Raw genomic sequence first — 17,531 nt, forward strand, 5'->3', positions numbered from 1 at the left:
TTGTCTCTTATTTTGCGCTATAACGTTTGTACATAGAACTATGCACCATCTAGCCCAGCAACAAGTGTTACTTAAAGTCAGTAACGTTGGTCTTAGTTTTTTTTTCCGAGTGTTTTTTTCATACCGAACAGATATTCAATATTCAAAGGCATTTTTTCTTTATATACATATTCTAAAGTTTAAATATTTGCACACGTGTACTTATTACCCGTTCACTACTATCCCTCGTAGAACAGCCTTCAATAACGGCTATATTGCAACCTTTGTCCGTAAGTTTCGAGACTGGATTATTTTTTTCTCTAGAAATGATTCCCTAAACCAAATGTTGGTGGTTATGTGTAGCGGCATCTTTTCGGGCTAACCTGAGCTATTTATGCTAATTGCTGTGGCAGCCTCTAGGTGGCCCTCTATGTATAAAAATACTTTGTCACTAGTCGTCTGCGCATTCTACTGTGAGTGAATGTGGAGAGATGGACAGAAGCGTTTGCGGGTCGGTAGGCTGGAAACGCCGATTGGTCGGTGGGATGCGTGTCTGCGTGACGTTTTTTTTCGCTTCACTCTCGTTCTCAACCGGATGTGGGGTCGCCGCGCCTCTCTCGGCCTGTCCCCTAAGGGCCTAGGGAATCGCTAGGGCCGGCCGGCCGGCCGCCGGGCGTGCGTGGTCCGCGGGCATTCCCTTCGTGAGCGTATAGGCGGCGACGCGCGCGTTTCGGCAGCTGTCCACGTATGGCTTTTTTTGCGTGGTGCGCTCGTCAGCGACAGCCAGCTGAAATTTCTGTACAGTTCTTGCTTCCACGACATTGCGACGACCCCCAAAAGGCGCTGACCCGCGAGAAATCGCCAGCGACATAAAGGTACGCATTTTATCTCAAATTTCGCTTCATGAAGTGCTGTACCGCTTACCTACATGCCTTGCGCATTCAAGGACCTCGTTTTCCTGCTCCAGGAGCACGTGGCTAGTGTCGTGCTGCTGTTCAAAATTTTGCAACTCCATTACGACGACCCACGTAAGTTGCGGTTTGAGGACCGCCGGCGTCGCCATCTGAACCGCCGTCTGACAGCCACGATGAAGCGCTTGTCGGCCGTGCACGTTCTCAATCCTGAGGTAAGGGTTGAGCAACGTTTTCGCAAGTTTTCTCGTGCAGAACTCGCCAAATTTCGGCCCTTGTAACGTAACTTTTTTTGCAGCATCGTTTCCTGGATGCTTCTGGCGAGCCGATGCTGTCCTTATTTGCCGCGGACCGATACCACGTGGCGAGACGCCGGGGCATCGACCCCAGTGCGCCTTTGTTCCTTTGCAGTGGCAAGTCCAGGGTAAAAGTGGCCACGATAATTATGCCACTAGGATCGCTATCAGCTGCAACGGTAAGTCCAGAAGTTCCGACTCGCGCATTGTGGAAATCGCGCCTGGCCTAAGTGTCCAGCATACACCCAGTGCAGCGCAGCTTTCTTTAATTCCTTAGAGACTTCTCGCGCTTTGTCGAAATCAACGGCAGCCGTGAAAATTTACATATTAGACCTCGCTACGGCATTATCCCAGCGCAGCGCGCCTTTGTTTCTTTGCGTCGGCAAGCGTTAGAAGCGCGCGCCGTCTCGCGCTTTGTCCAAGTCGGCTCTAAAACTCGCGCTAGGCCTCGTTGCCTGGTTGACAAAGTGCACGGCTTTGTTCCTTTCAATGGCAAGCCTCTGCCACTATAGTCGGCGACTTTAATTTTTATGATTGCTGTCAGCTTCAACAGCAAGTCCAAGAAAAGTTATGACGATCGCGCGGTGTGGAAATCGGCGGTAGAGACAAAAAAACTCGTGCTTGTAGCTGCAGACTTACCCAGCTCCAGTGCGCCTTTGTTTATTTCCGCAGCGACTACCCGCGCTTTGCAGAAATCGACGCCAGCCGTGAAAATTTACATATTAGACCTCGCTACAGCATTAGCGCAGCGCGCCTTCGTTTCTTTGCGTTCTAACTTGTTTGCTCGTTACTTTTGTTCTTTTCAGTCGTTTCCTGAATCTGTCCAAAGAGCCGGACTAGGTGGATGATTGTTCGCCGTCAATGGAACCATATGGCGATCGCACTGCATACAGCACGACTTTGGTCCATGTGTTTTTTAAATAAAAACATCAGATGTCAAAGGTCGTGCCCGAGGATTGCTTCGACAGCTGGGGCAAAACCATGGGGACCGCACACGCTGTGTCGTCGCTGCCAAGTGAAGAGGCACAAAACGGCTGTCAACCTTAATATAGGCCCTTCTCGGGGCCGCCTCAGTGTTTCCTGGCAGATAACACGCTTTACACCCTGCGCACGTGTTCTCCTCATTTCCAATTAAATAGGTCCTTCAAACCCTGCAGAAGGCTTGAATTAGGAACTGCTAATATCAAGATGGTACTTGAGAAACACTAGCGGCTACAATGGCCCAGGTGAAGCAGGGCTGGAATTACACGCAAATAAAAAAAGGTTGGGGGTACCCAGGTAACAAACTGAAATGGTTTTGAACGGGACTCCTAGTTATTCGATATAAAACACTCAAATAATGCATATTCAGAGTTTATCAATGTTTTTGTAGAAATATACTCTAAGCACTTTCCCTTCAAGAACATTAAGCAGTCTAAACGAACAAGAAAACCATGGATCACGCCAGAGCTCAAAAGAATGATAAAGCGCAAAAACAAGTTGTACCATGCCTTTTTGAATAACCCCTCTCTAGAATCTCTAATCTTATTAAAAAAACAAGAAATTAACTAAATGCTGAGCTTAGGCGTGCTAAGATTGTGTATCATCAAAAACTTTTCTGATGTTAGAATGAAAAATTCAGACGCTGTATGGAAAGTTGTAAATAACTTGTTACGTCGCAATACGAAAAATGCGGCAGCTCAACGAATAATCTATAATAATCTGAATTATCTGAATTATCCGGTCAGGCTCTTGCTGGCCATTTAAACAGCAATTTTTTAACTACCCAATTACCTATGATGCATCTACCTGAAGTTCCTTCATCTTTTAGCCCTTTCGAAAGCCTTTTCCTTGAGCCCACCAATGAGACCGAAGTATGTACAACCTTTATGAATTTGAATAATAGCAAAGCCTTAGATGTTGACAATATTCAGATAAAACCAGTCAAATATGTACTATCATATATTGCACCTGTGCTTGCATACATCTTCAATTTGGTAACTGAAACGGGAGTTTACCCGGAAGAAATGAAGAAAGCAAGAGTGACAGTTGTGTTTAAAGCGGTAGATAAAGATGTAGTGTCCAATTATAGACCAATATTTGTGATTCCAGTCTTTTCAAAGGGCTTGGAAAAAGTAATCTTTTCCCGTCTAGTGAACTTTTTAATGCAAAACAAATCCTGTCTGAGGCTCAATTTGGCTTCCGAGGGGGCAAGTCGACGGAAACAGCTTTGTTATCACTTAAGGAATGTATCCTGCAAAACATTGAAGCAGGTATTCCCACTGTCGGAATCTTCATTGATTTTAGTAAGGCTTTCGATTCCCTAAATCATAAAATTTTAACTCATAAACTTTCTCAAGACGGAGTTCATGGACCACCTTTAGACCTCATGAAATCATACCTGCAAAATCGAAAACAATCTGTCTATATTGCCGCGAAGCTTGCTTTTTGTCTGATCTTCTTATCGCGGCAGGCACGCCGCATTATCAATTTTCTGGGACGCGAGACGCGACCAGAGTTATCTCGATTTTTCCTAGCCTCGCGCAAGTGTGCCTACTATGTTCTGGAACTTTCCTTGCCGCCTTTAAAATCGAGCACGGCTAAGAGCGGCGGGCATTCTGTTAGTCGACGACCGCCGAGCACGTTCGCTGCTATCGCCGCCGCTGAGTTTTCAGAGCTGTTCTTAGTGGGCGTAAGCCAGCTTATTAAAGTATTCTCTTACGAGCTGCTCGGTGCCTTCCTCAAGACCGGACCCCAGTCGGTGCTACGTGACCCCGGCGGAGTTCCCGTCACCACCTCGTGACAATATCCACGACCATCAGTGCTCTTTTCTGGTGGTCCGAAATGGTGTGCCTCAAGGCAGAATACTGGGCCCGATGCTTTTTAACCTCTATATAAATGACATTGGGCATATTTATGACAAAGCGAAATTAATTATATACGCCGATGATAGAAATATACTAATCTCTGGTCACGACATAAACAAGTTAATTGAAGAGTGAAACGTAACCCTTACGAAACTGGATAACTGGTCCTCTTCTAATTGCCTCCAAATAAACACTACACAGACTAAGGGAATAATTTTCCGTGCAAGGAGCAATCCAGTCGAACTACAACCCGCTCCTAAATACGCAGGTCAAGAAATTCAAATTGTTGACAGCCACAAAATCCTTGGAGTTACTTTCTCGTCGCATCTCAGCTGGGATCGGCATGTGGAAAATATTTGTAAAAAGCTCTCTTCAGTAGCAGGTGTTATATCACGATGTCTATGGCTCCTTCCCACTCACGCGAAAATTCAAATTTACCATGCTCTTTTCGGTTCCGTTTTGAATTAAGCAGTAAAGCGGTAACCGCATGAGGTGATATTCCTTCGCGATACGTAGCGCGATGACGCTGCCGTCGCCCATCGCTGCCGCTGGCGCAAACCGCACGAAGCGACGGGACTCGGCGTCGGAGCGGCGCGTTTTCAGTGTTGCTCGATTGCGACAGCTTCAGCGTTCAGTCATTTTGCGTTAATTAACGCGTAGAACAACGCTCTTAAGGCTTCATACAAGGTAAAACACAATAAAAACATTGAAAAATATTTTTAGGTAATTTTATTTTTAGTCGACTACAGAAAGTCACGTGACGCAGAGAAGTGCGCCCGAGGGATGCTGCGATGAGGCTCCAGGCGACATTCCTGCGCTCTTGCGACTTATAGTGCGTGTAGGACATACCCATAACACCCTTTACTTTTGAACTTCATTAATGAGCATTTCATTAAATTCTTGCATAGCTGCCATGGTGAGGGACGCGTCGGCTGTTGCTCCGCGGAAAGCCCGCTGAAAAAAAAAATCGACTTTCGCGCGCAAGACGGATCGGAAGTTACTCACCCGCAAGGCCTACCTTCATTGGCTAGTCTCGCACGGCACTTCCGGGCGATGGGCGAAATTTTTTGCCTACCCAGAACCTGGGCGACGCGATGAGCGACAGTGCTTCGGCGGCCCTCAGCCCATCGCGTCGCCCAGGTTCTGGGTTTGCAAAAAACTTCGCCCCTCGCCCGGAAGTGCCGTGCGAGACTGGCCAACCAGAGCCCCCAAAAGCCGTTTCCGGTTTATATCACGAAACCCGCCCGTCGTCTCGCCACCGTCGATAAAATATTTGGTTTTGTAGCTGAGAGGCAGACCCGCATGATTTAAATAATTAAAACAATCTACTTGTTGGGTGCGGAGGGCCAGCAGCATTTGGAGCGGGCTACGCGAGCGGGCGTACTGCAGGGAGAGATGCGTGTCGAGCCGCGGGTACCGGCGCTCGATCCACCGTGCCGCTGCGCTCCAACTGTGCAGAAACACTCGCGGCGCGCATTCTCACTGGTAAATTAAAGTTTGCTCACTTACAATCAAACTGCGGTGACAGTTTATGAGAATGTTTTTACTAAGCCGGAGTGCACAGGCACCGAACGAAAGCACACCTCCCCTGTGAACCCGTGATGTGACTTCGTCTCCGCAAGCACGCCGTTGGCTATCTCCACTGCTGCTACACCGCTGCCGTAGAGGAAATATCCATTTGGCCCTGACTATGAGGCACACTCACAAAATTTTAAGAGAGGGAACAGGTTCCGGGCGTGTTTCTAAGCTTGAGTGCGCAAAGCACGGAGTCCGCTGCGCACGTCGCGGGTTCGCGTCGCCTGCCGCCTTCGCTTGCATGGAGGTTGCCCACAAGCGACGGAGCGAAAGCCAGCCGTCGCCGCCGCCGTCGCCTTCGCGTTCGCGTGAGTTTTCGCGTACATGGAGTCCAGGTGTCATGCGGTTACCGCTTCATTGTTACTCTGTTCTGCAACCACCACAAAAACAAGTGGGATAAAAATACAAGTTCTGCAGAAGAAAATAATCCGCTACATTGCAAACCTTCCTTATCTCTCTCCAACGCAAACTGCTTTTAGAAATTATAACATAATTCGTTTTGAACATAAGTATGTTTTTCGCATTTTGAAGTTATTTTACCATTCTTCTTCTGCTTATAGATTTTTCTTAATACGTACTGCACATTTAAGGACCGCATCGAATCGCCACTACACTAGAAACACCGATCTCTGGTATATTCAATATTTTCGAAATAATTATAAACTACAAAAAACTTGAACACAATTTACCGACCACTCTTAAGCGGTAACCGCATGAGGCGATATTCCTTCGCGATACGTCGCGCGATGACGCCGCCGTCGCCCATCGCTGTCGCTGGTGCAAACCGCACGAAGCGACGAGACTCGGCGTCGGAGTGGCGCGTTTTCAGTGTTGCTCGATTGCGGCCGCTTCAGCGTTCAGTCATTTTGCTTTAATTAACGCGTAGAACAACGCTCTTAAGGCTTCATACAAGATAAAACAATAAAAACATTGAAAAATATATTTAGGTAATAATTTTATTTTTAGTCTACACAAACTCACGTGACGCAGAAAAGTGCGCCCGAGGGACGCTGCGATGAGGCTCCAGGCGACATTCCTGCGCTCTTGCGACTTATAGTGCGTGTAGGACATACCCACAACACCCTTTACTTTTGAACTTCATTAATGAGCATTTCATTAAATTCTTGCATAGCTGCCATGGTGAGGGATGCGTCGGCTGCTGCTCCGCGCGGAAAGCCCAATGAAAAAAAAAATCGACTTTCGCGCGCAAGACGGATCGGAAGTTACTCACCCGCAAGGCCTACCGTCATTGGCTAGTCTCGCACGGCACTTCCGGGCGATGGGCGAAATTTTTTGCAAACCCAGAACCTGGGCGACGCGATGAGCGACAGTGCTTCGGCGGCCCTCAGCCCATCGCGCGATGCCATCGCGCGGCGTGTCGCCGCGAATTTTCGCCTCATGCGGTTACTGCTTTAATAAGTACAAAGTTTTAGCTAGTGTTAAACCAAGCGAGTTAAAAATGTATTTTGTTAATGCATTTTATGTTCCTCTGTTGTCTGCCGGTGCCATGTATGCCTATTAAGTGTTTTTTTTTTCTCTCTATTTTTCTCGGGTCTTCTCTTTGTTTTCATGCGTCTGTAAACTATTGTTAGTGAAACTTACATGCTCATTGTTTTCATTTCATTGAATTTATATGTCACTTGCTTCGTTGTTTTTTTGTGTTTGTTATAATCTATATATATTTGTAAATATTTTTTTTCTTGCTTGAAGTGCGTTTGTCGTGTACTGCCATTTCAGAGGTGCTTGGGCCCAGTCAAGCTGCTTTTTAGCAGCTTTTAGCCCTTGCATCTCTCTAGGATGTAACTTGTATTCTAGAAAAATAAAGTTAAATGGAATGAAATGAAATTGCATTTGGAAGAGAAAGACAAGGTTTCATTTTGCAGTGTAAGCTTGCGTCTCTAAAATGAAAAGAGAACGTTGCCTCGCACCGCTTGGGCTTGTCCTTTGACCCCTCGTTGACCCCACCGAAAAAAAAGGACGTCTCTAGGAAACTATTTGCGGAATCTCTCCCCCGCTTCAGGTGGAGAGGGGGAGGGGAGGTGGGGGTTGATGACCTCCCCTTTGTCGGGTTCGCCGCGAGACGACGCACGATGGACAAGACAAGACGACGAAAGGAAGCGGGCAAAGCTGCCTTTCCGAAATTAACCGTGACTTCAGGGAAGTAGCAGCCGACCTCCTAATCCTCCTCGCCCATTCCCGCGGGGCTCCGCGTGCCATGTCACTATGTGCGGTGAAAAGAGCAGTGTGCAGAGTTTAAATGGAACAAGTATGAAGCTATACAAAGAAGCCGATTACAGACAGCTAGAGGAATTTCAAGAGAATGCTGTGTGATGCTAGTTATCTCAGTAAAAACTAATGCAGTCAACTATTATTTCGTATTTTTTTACCCAACAGACATGAAATGTCTGAAGATGAATGTGTAGCAAACACATCGGTGCATCAGTTGGGATGCCTTAAAAAAGTTGTACCAACATATAAATGCCCATGTCGTGAGAATTAAGGAAAATAAAAACATTTTTTGTTCGTGCTCACACACCTGCTACAAACATATTTATGCGTAGCGATTTAAATGACTCTGTAGGAAGCTTTTTGGGTAAAAGTACAGTATGGCAGAAAGGAGTCTTTAGGAAATGCACTGTGTAGAAATAGCCATACCAATTCCATGTCATCGTTCGATAAATGTAACAAATACCGTGCAAAGAAGCTTGCTGCATAGTATAGTTGCAAGTTACTGGTTGCAGACCGCTCTGCAGTCACTATACTGTGATTGTGTATGTACTGCATGACAGTGCGTGGATTGCAGAGCACTTATATAGCCAACACAGAGATGCTTGTTCCTATCGTTTACCACACATATAAACATCATCAATGAAGCAGGATGCTATGTGTAACTTTTTGACATGTTCCTTTTTGGCAGCCTCTAAAAATGTTTCCGTATAAATGAGCTAGCTTGGTTTGCAGCAATATAACCACGGGACTGCTGTAACTTGCCACATTTTCAGATTGTGTGAAAATCATTGCATGTGAGGGGTCACTAACATATCCTGTTTCTTGAAGGTCCCGTTGCTTTGTTGGCAATGCTTTGAGAGCCATGACCAGCTTTCCGCATTCATGTGCACAGGGTATGCCCATTACGTGCATGCCTTTCTACCTATTAATGGCTTACAATGCAAACAGACAAAAAAAAAACACAGAGCACAAGTACAGATAGTGTTTGTAGTCCGCGCTCTTCTTCACCTCAGTAAATATGGCGCATACCCACGCGGGGGGATTGGCCAAGGTACAGTGGAGATTGCCAATAAAGTATTTGCACGAGGGAAAAAAAAAGACGTGAGGCAGCGGCGTAGAAGACTGAATCAAGATAAAAATTGGGAAATTCAATTAAGTTTAAGAAATATGAATTACCAGGAATAGAATCAAGCATTTTGGGCATGAGACAGAATTTTGTATACAGCTAACAAGGTAACCGATCAGTTACGCTTATGTAATCATGAAGGTAGCCACAAACACTACTTAACGGGAATTCCTTGGCACTCGCACCGAACGAGAGAAGAACTGGAAGAGACAGAGGAAGTCCTAACCTTGAAAGAGGTACCTCCAAATACTGCTTTCTCTGAACTGCGAACCGCTGGCAAGAGAGGAGAAAATGATCTAATGTTTCAACTTGCCCACATGAGACACAAAGGTTTGTCGCAGCGAACCCGCATTTGCGTAAGAACAAATTTAAGTGAGGGATTCTGTATCGCAGAAGTGTCATGGACACTTCACAACGCCTTGATTTACACCACCGGTTATTCCATGGGTACTTTAAGTGGTGGAAATCCATGGTATTGAGCAACGGATCCCTCATGCTGGCTGAAATATTTTGGAAAAACTGGAAACGTGAAGTTTGCAACAGAATGAGGTGAGGGACGGGATAGATTACAGGAGCGCTGAGAGCTAACCTTGCCAATAAATCAGCCACCTAGTTAAAATAGACACCCGAATGCCTGCAGGTACCCGGACAAAGCGGATCTCACGCACTGTGCACGGAACAAAAAACCTAAGCGACCGGTTCAATAAAGATTTTCCGGAATTTTGGAGAGAGACTAGAACTGAAAGGCAGTCTTCAAGAATAAGAACCCGCGCTACATGCCTGGGAAGTTTGAGAAAAGCCAAACCAATAGCCAAAAACTCTATGAAGAATATAGGAGTATAACCAATGATACGAACGGAATAGCTTCAAGCCAGATCTTGCGAATATATCCCAATCGCCGCCTTCTCACAGCTGCCGGAGGCATCAGTGGAGAGAACAGTATGATGAAGAAAATTCTGTAGGTGTTCAGAAAGAAGACCGTTTAGTATATCTGCGGGCATATGTTTCGCATGGGATGGGAAAATATGGTCGTAATAGAAGACGGGGTTAGCCTGCGTATCAGCAACTAGTGGCAAGGAGATCAGATCAACCTGCAGTGGAGCTTGCGTGAACCTAACTTGCGGAAGCTGATAGTTGTTGTTGTTGTTGTTAGCCTATCAAAAGATGGCACATACCCACACTGGGGGATCGGCCAAGAATCGGGTGGCTATTCACCTGAACGCAGTTAATAAATAGGAAAAGCACGTGGGAAAGCTGATAGCGTGGCCAGTGCCTCTTCTTCTCCCCAGTGCCTCCCATGCCTACTGTCTTTTTCTTTCATGAATCATGACAGCATTCCGACTTAACCCTTTCTCTATGCTTACACAGACATTTCTCACAATTAGCCTGAAAGCCGGCCGTAGTATGGAATGAGTTTAGGGAAAATTACCTTTTTAGTCGTTTAATCTGCACAGCTTAGAAGTATGTGAAAGGTACTTTGGCTTTGAGTGATTTGCCCTTTCTCTCTCATAGTCTTTTTGCGAACTGAAGTGGTGAAATATATATCAACTTCTTCATTACATATTGTGCCATCATTGTCGCAATAACAAAAATTGGGCACATAGTAAGGATCTGCAAGCATTGAGGATTTGTCTTTAAACTCTGACATCATTCATTATGGATGGAATCAATACAAAGTAGAAGAAAAAGTATAGTGCAGCACATATATGATTGAAAGTGAAATACGAATGTTGTTGATACTGTTCCAAAGCAGTGAGACATAAGTGAAGCATTTCATTCCTTTCGTGACAAAAATGAGTTATGAGGTTTGTTGAACAATTAAAAAGGTGATTTTTGATGGCAGCCAGCATGGGTCATTTCAAGTTATAGCTCAAGATTACAATCACATCTGATATAGATGACACGCATGCTATGAAAGCAAGATAATTTTTTCCTTTTTTTTATGAGAAATGCACAGGCAGTTTCAAGGCTTGCTTCACAATTTAATTTCTGACGTATACACAAAGGCATGTCTATAAATTATTCGTGCGTTACACCAGAACCAACACTATTTCAGTTAGTAAATCATGTTCATTACCTGGGTGTCATTAATAGCAAACATATACTAATGCTGCTAATGTTATAGACGAACAAACAGCGGTTTTATGAAGACGTTAAGTAATACGTGATACTGTTGTGTCCATCAGGTAATGAACTGTGCGGCAGTTTCAGTTTCTCTTCTCTTATTTTCAAATTCAATTCTCTTACTTTCAGTTTCTCTTCTTCAGAGCTTCAGTTTCAGTCACATGCATGTTGCTTGACACCGCGTATACATGACGCAGGAAAAGTAGAGGGGGGAGGGGGGGGGGGGGTCGGAGGAAACTTGGCGTCAGCATGACATCGCTCGCTCCGGTGTGTCGTTCGATATTGCATCTACAATACAACAACATGCCGACGAGATAAACCTTTACTATGAGTTTCACGGGATCTTACGCCCCCTCGTACATTCCTGGAAACCCCGGGCCAGCCACCAATACCATGGAACCAGTGGAAGGCACTGTTTTCTACCTACTTAGAGGCGTCTGGCGCCTGAGTTTCCTGCATCCCGGCGCAAAGCTATAGATGCTTCTGCATTCGCGCGGCGTCGGAGGTCAGCGTCGTTCCGGAACGCCTCCCGCCACGAGCGCAATTTTAAAACGAAGGAGACCTCAATTAAGTGAAGTTGCGAAACGCGAAGATGCGTCGAAGGTGCCTCCGCCCCGCCTTCCGTCGCGGAGACAAAAAGAGGGCTCCTTCCTAAAAACTGAGAGAGAGGGGAGAGTAACAGAAAGAAAATGGGGAACGAGGGCGCGAAATCGCCCAAGTGTGCGTTATTGCAATGGGTTACTGCTCTATATGGAGCATTACGCTCTATTATCTGCAAAACAGGAAAAAAGAAATAAATAAAATATATAAAAAATATAATAAGTTGAGGGGGAAATAGGCAATATGCTTTGCTGTCACAACTGTTTTCTCTGGTCATGAGCAAGAAAGAATGGCTGGGGGAGAAGGGCGGCATGTGGAAGCAAGCAAGCAAATTGGCATGACCTCAGGCGATGCAGTCCGGGTGCTGTGAATTTCAGTAGGGCTAGGACTCTGACCTCTGAAGTGTGGAGAGAGTACCAGTGTTCTCATTCATACCGGCCTACACAATATTAAACTTATATATAAAGTATGATTCTCGTTGCTCACGCTCACGGGTATTTTGTAAGCCACTCTGTAGCAGCGTAACTTTTAGTTTGTGAAACTCGTGACCTTCCTGGGTAAGGTATTTCGACAGGCGGAGGAGAGGAAGAGATCTGGTGTGCGCGCTGTGGTTGTTGAATCTAATTCGGAAGGAATTCTCGGTTTGGCCAATGTATTGCATCTGACAATCGCCACACTCGAGCATGCATACTACGTTACTACTGTCACAGTTCAAGTTTTCACGGATGGAGTGTTTGAAGTCAGAGTGTGTGCTTTGAGCTAGTGTTGTTGTCTGCATGTGCTGGCAAACTTGACAGCGATTCTTCCTGCAAGGTAGGCAAACCACAGGCTTTCCCTTATTGACAGTAGAGTGAACTACATAATTCTGTATGTTTTTTGGTAGTCTGTAGGTAACCCGTAGAACTGTTGGAAAAATTTTTGACAGTCGATCGTTTTGTTAGATTATGTTGAAATGTTTTTTTAGAGTTTTGTTGACATTAGGAAGGTTGTTTGCGATGGTTAAGACGAGATTAGAGTGGTGTTCATTTGCGGTTGCTGATGGGGGATCCCCAAACATTTCATTACGATCTTTTGCTTCCGCTTTCCTAATGGCATCATTAATAACAGAAGCCGGATAGCATTGGTCCCTCAGAACCTCCCGCATAAGGCTAGAATTTTCTTCGAAGTCTTCTGGTCGTGAGCAGATCCGTTTGAATCTGATGGCTTGGGAATATGGAATTGAAGTTTTGCAGTGGCGTGGGTGGCAGCTCTTGTAATGAAGGTACTGTTGCCTATCCGTGGGCTTTCTATAGACACTGGTGATTAAGGAACCCTTCTCCATTCGAATTGAGACGTCCAAGAAATTAATTTGGCTGGTGGAGTAAGGGTGTGTGAAACAGATGTTTGGATGTATGTCGTTAAATGCTGAAATAAACTGGATGAATTGGTCGTCGGTTTTCGTCCATACGATGAACATGTTGTATAGGAAGCGTTTGTAAAAAGCCGGTTTTGTTGGGTATGAGCGGATAAACTCCGATTCAATGCTATGCATATATATGTTGGCATAGTTTGGCGCCATTTTCGTTCCCATAGCGGCACCACTCGTTTGTAGGTAAAAGGAGTTGTTGAATTCAAAAAAGTGGAGCTTGAGGACCAGATCAGTAAGTGCAGCGATGGTACTTTGGCTACGAGCATCAGCGTTTTTGTTTTCCATAGGATGCGACTAGAGCTCGGATGCCATCATCATGCTGTATGTTGGTATACAGAGACACTACATCAAGGGTAACTAAATATATATATGAAAAGTTGAGAGACACTTCATTTAGACCGATTTATTTCGAGTCGACGTTTCGGACAGAGCCTGTTCTTTCTCAAGACTGAAGTTACAGCGATCTTCCTCCCGTTCTTGAGGAGTTGTAATTGGCACACATGTCCGCCACATGAAAAGAGCAACGAGCAATCGGGTGCTGGAAAGAAGATGGACACGAAAGAAAAATACTAGAAAAGGGAGAAAGAGCAATAAATAGAAAAAGAAAAACGCGCTGTCGCACCGTGTCCACCGAGAAGCCGCTAGGAGCGTGCAGAAAACAAAAGAGAAAGAAAAAAAGGAAAACGAGGAGCGGGAGGGGAGAATGGTCGCCCCTCAAGGCAGAGCGGCGGCGAGTACAGAAACAGACGGTGGCGGATTCGCGGAGATGCATGTGCTCGCGTGCCGCTGGCCAAAACGAGTAAACAAAAAAAAAACAGAATAAAACGCAGACATGGCAGGACACTTCCCTGGAGCCTCTTCGGCAGGAATAGTCAATGCGGAATCAGCGGCGCAGTTAGCTTAAGAATAGACACGTGCACTGTGCATGCAAACACATACCCACAAAATAAAAATAAAGGCTACAAAACATCTGAGTTCGGGAAAGTGTCGTGGGGGGGGGGGGGGGGTAACGTGAATGGCGGGAGCATTTAGGCAAGGGTTCTTCAATTGCACCCCGCTCGGCGAAGTGGTCAACTGGGTGGGGTGGAGTTAAAGATGCGCTTTTTTATCCCGCGCACGCTGTCAAAAACGTGGGGAATTCCGAGAAAAATCTAAGGAAAATGTGTCTGTCCCCAACCAAACATGACGTCATTAAAAGTCACGTGACCATGACGTTACAGGCGTGATGTCACTTTTTTTTGGACCAATCAGCGTTTCCAGCCTACCGACCCGCAAACGCTTGTGAGATGGACGCCCACCTCGAGCAGCGTGTAAACATAAAATTCCGTGTGAAGCTTTAAGGTAACGGGGCATTACCGCAGGCGCGAGTTTTCGAGTGGCACATGAGGTTCGTTTCGGGGAGAACGTCGGTGGAAGACGACACAAGGCAGGGGTGCCATTCAACCTCATGGAATGAAAACAACGTGGCTCGGATCAGGAAAATAGTACAGCAAGACCGCACGATTACAGTCCGCATGCTATCAGATGCTCTCGAAATTAGTAGGACGACATGCCACCAAATTTTGCTTGAGAACTCGGGGAAACGGAAGCTGAATGCCAGACTTGTGCCGCACTCCCTCACACAAGACCAGAAGGACACGCGAGCATCGGTGAGAGCTGATTTACTCTCCGAGGCAGAGAAGGAGGCTGCATTCGTCGACAGCATCATTACTGAAGACGAAACACGGTGTTTTCAACACGATCCTCAAACAAAGAGGCAGAGCGCCGAATGGCGGTCCACAACCTCTCCGGCGTCGAGAAAGGTGCGGCGACAGAAGACCTAAACAAAGACGATGCTGATAGTTTTTTTCGACAGCTCGGCAGGCACCTGAACCGCTCCCTAATGGAAGGGATAAGGAGGGACTGAGAGAAGAAAGGAAGAAAGAGGTGCCGTGGCGGAGGGCTCCGGAATAATTTCTACCACCTGGGGAGCTGTCTATAGGACTGTATCAGTGAGCAAATGTAGCACACGCGGGGGCATATGTGGGACTCCCCGAGAAGCTGCGTGGTTTTGGGAAACACCCAGCGGATATGGCGCCTTTCGGGAGTATGTGCGGCTTCACTACACACATTTATCGCGATGTTTTAAATATAGATTGCCGTCGAGATGACGCTGCATAATTGTCAAATTCTTCAAAGCACTCGTCAATTGTTAACGAACGGTTGCCTCTATGAGTATGAAACTAAACAAAAAATTGTTCGGAAAGTTTTGTTTCCATCTTTCCATGGGTCGCTCTCCCGCCCGCTACCCCCAGCCGGGAGCGGCACTTGCACGCTTGTATCGCGGTGTTTTAAACATAGAAGTGTCTAAAGATACGCCCGACGGACCCAGTTCATTCTCATTAAAGGTAAGGCGGACGTCACTGTGAGTCGATGGCTAAAGTCACTCCCAACATATGTGCGTCGTGCAGCCATCTAGTGCACCAGTGCTGCTTGCTACGCGACCTTTTCTGCGAAGCGTTTCCATCGCAAAGTGCACGCTACAATCAATACTTTCGAGGAACTGCAAGGAGAAAGTCGCTCATTCTTATATCTCCAGCTCCTACCGAGTCGATGGGGTGACGACGAATCACATCTGTAGCTCGCCTGCTCGTCGCTACTAAAGCCATCCGGCACGCACGAATTAAGATCCGCGATCATAGATGCATGCAATTACGTTCAGACGTAGTGAAACACTACGAGCGCTCTCAAAGTCGCACAGACAGGCGTCTTCACGCCCGCGTGTGCGCGGCGAGCACCAATCAATATATCCGCAGATCACCCGACGGCAGTCTTGTATTTTTTTTTCTATTCACGTTTTTGCGCCAGCAGCTAGGCCGCATATGCAAGCGGCAAAAGCGACACGACGCATATGCAAGCAGATATGTGTATTCGCTGCGTGCTTTATTCGTCCGGCTTAGTAAACACTCTCGTAATATGTCACCTCGTTCTGCTCATAATTTAAGCAAATCATCGCCAGCGTCGCAGCATTTGACCCACCGGAAGCTGCGCAACGACCTGTGAAGTGCAGCGGTGTGCTTGCTATAGGCATCGAGCGCCACGTACACAACACGCATCTCACCACACAGAACACTCGTCCGTAATGCGCAAAAAATATCACTCTAGCTCTTTTAGCGGAAAACTCTTTAAATGTGTAGATTCCGCCTCGACGCCATGGCAAAAGAAATATGAGGTCGTACCCCACCGCAGAGTACAGGGGAAACTGGGGACTCGGGGGCAACCGCAAAGCCGGAGGCGTGTAGGAGTCACGTCCGGGCAAGCGTGACATTTTTTAAGGCAAGGCGGGGAAGTGAGCTCCTATCTAGCTTGGTCTTCCGCACAGAAATTCACTCACGTGGTGTTTAAACGCCCGCTAGCTCGAGCTTAGCGCGAGCAGAAGGACCCCTGTCCTTCCGTCTTCAAATCTATCAGGCTACATCCTATTACCACTCCTTTTCCCGTCAAAACTTTCCTGTATCCAGCAATTAACCGCCTGTGTCTTGGCCACTCCCCCGTAGTTGGTCATCATCATCATCATCATCATCATCATCATCATCATCATCATCATCATCATCATCATCATCAGCCTTACTACACCCACTGCAGGGCAAAGGCCTCTCCCATGTCTCTCTAATTAACCCTATCCTTTGCCAGCTGCATCCACCCTTTGCCTGCAAACTTCTTAATCTCCTCCGCCCATCTAACCTTCTGCCGCCCCCTGCTACGCTTACTTTCTCTTGGAACCCACTCCGTTACCCTTAAAGACCAGCGGTTATCTTGCCTTCGCATTACATGCCCTGCCCAAGCCCATTTCTTTCTCTTGATTTCGACTAGGATGTCATTAACCCGTGTTTGTTCCCTCACCCACTCTGCCCGCTTCCGATCTCTTAACGTTACACCTATAATTTTTCTTTCCATGGCTCGCTGCGTTGTCCTTAACTTAAGCAGAACTCTTTTCGTTAGCCTCCACGTTTCTGCCCCGTAGGTGAGTACCGGTAAGATTATGCTGTTGTACACTTTCCTCTTGAGGGAAATTGGTAAACTGCCACTCATGATCTGCGAGAATTTGCCATATGCGCTCCACCCCATTCTTATCCTTCTAGTTATCTCCCTCTCATGATCCGGATCAGCTGTCACTACCTGCCCTAAGTAGACGTATTCCGGCACAATTTCTAGGCTCTCGCTGCCAATTGTGAACTGTTGTTCCCTTGCTAGGCTGTTGAACATTACCTTGGTTTTCTGCATGTTAATTTTTAGACCCATCGATCTGCTCTGCCTGTCTAACTCGTTGATCATGATTTGCAGTGCACCTCCTGAGTGACTCAGCAAGGCAATGTCATCAGCAAATCTCAGATTATTTAGGTATTCTCCATTTATTCTTATTCCCAACTGTTCCCAATTCAGGCCTCGAAATACCTC

At 46.4% G+C, this 17,531-nt stretch overlaps 1 protein-coding gene across 1 annotated transcript; it reads left to right on the forward strand.

Moving 5' to 3' along the window:
* Positions 1 to 988: 988 nt before the first annotated feature.
* LOC144113672 (uncharacterized) lies at positions 989 to 16,216 on the forward strand. The gene is made up of 3 exons (XM_077646903.1): positions 989 to 1,105; positions 1,189 to 1,365; positions 16,079 to 16,216. Exons 1-3 carry the CDS (start codon positions 1,067 to 1,069, stop codon positions 16,214 to 16,216), a joined length of 354 nt encoding a protein of 117 aa, XP_077503029.1. The 5' UTR covers positions 989 to 1,066.
* Positions 16,217 to 17,531: the final 1,315 nt, after the last annotated feature.

This window comes from Amblyomma americanum, chromosome 1 (assembly GCF_052857255.1).
Source record: "Amblyomma americanum isolate KBUSLIRL-KWMA chromosome 1, ASM5285725v1, whole genome shotgun sequence".
Lineage (NCBI taxonomy): Eukaryota > Metazoa > Arthropoda > Arachnida > Ixodida > Ixodidae > Amblyomma > Amblyomma americanum.

Bases quoted from the DNA above. Each gene is read 5' to 3' on its own strand.
- LOC144113672 (XM_077646903.1), top strand. From the start codon at position 1,067: ATGAAGCGCTTGTCGGCCGTGCACGTTCTCAATCCTGAG. The intron at 1,106-1,188 runs GTAAGGGTTGAG...CTTTTTTTGCAG, and splicing joins TGCACGTTCTCAATCCTGAG to CATCGTTTCCTGGATGCTTC. The intron at 1,366-16,078 runs GTAAGTCCAGAA...TCATAATTTAAG, and splicing joins GATCGCTATCAGCTGCAACG to CAAATCATCGCCAGCGTCGC.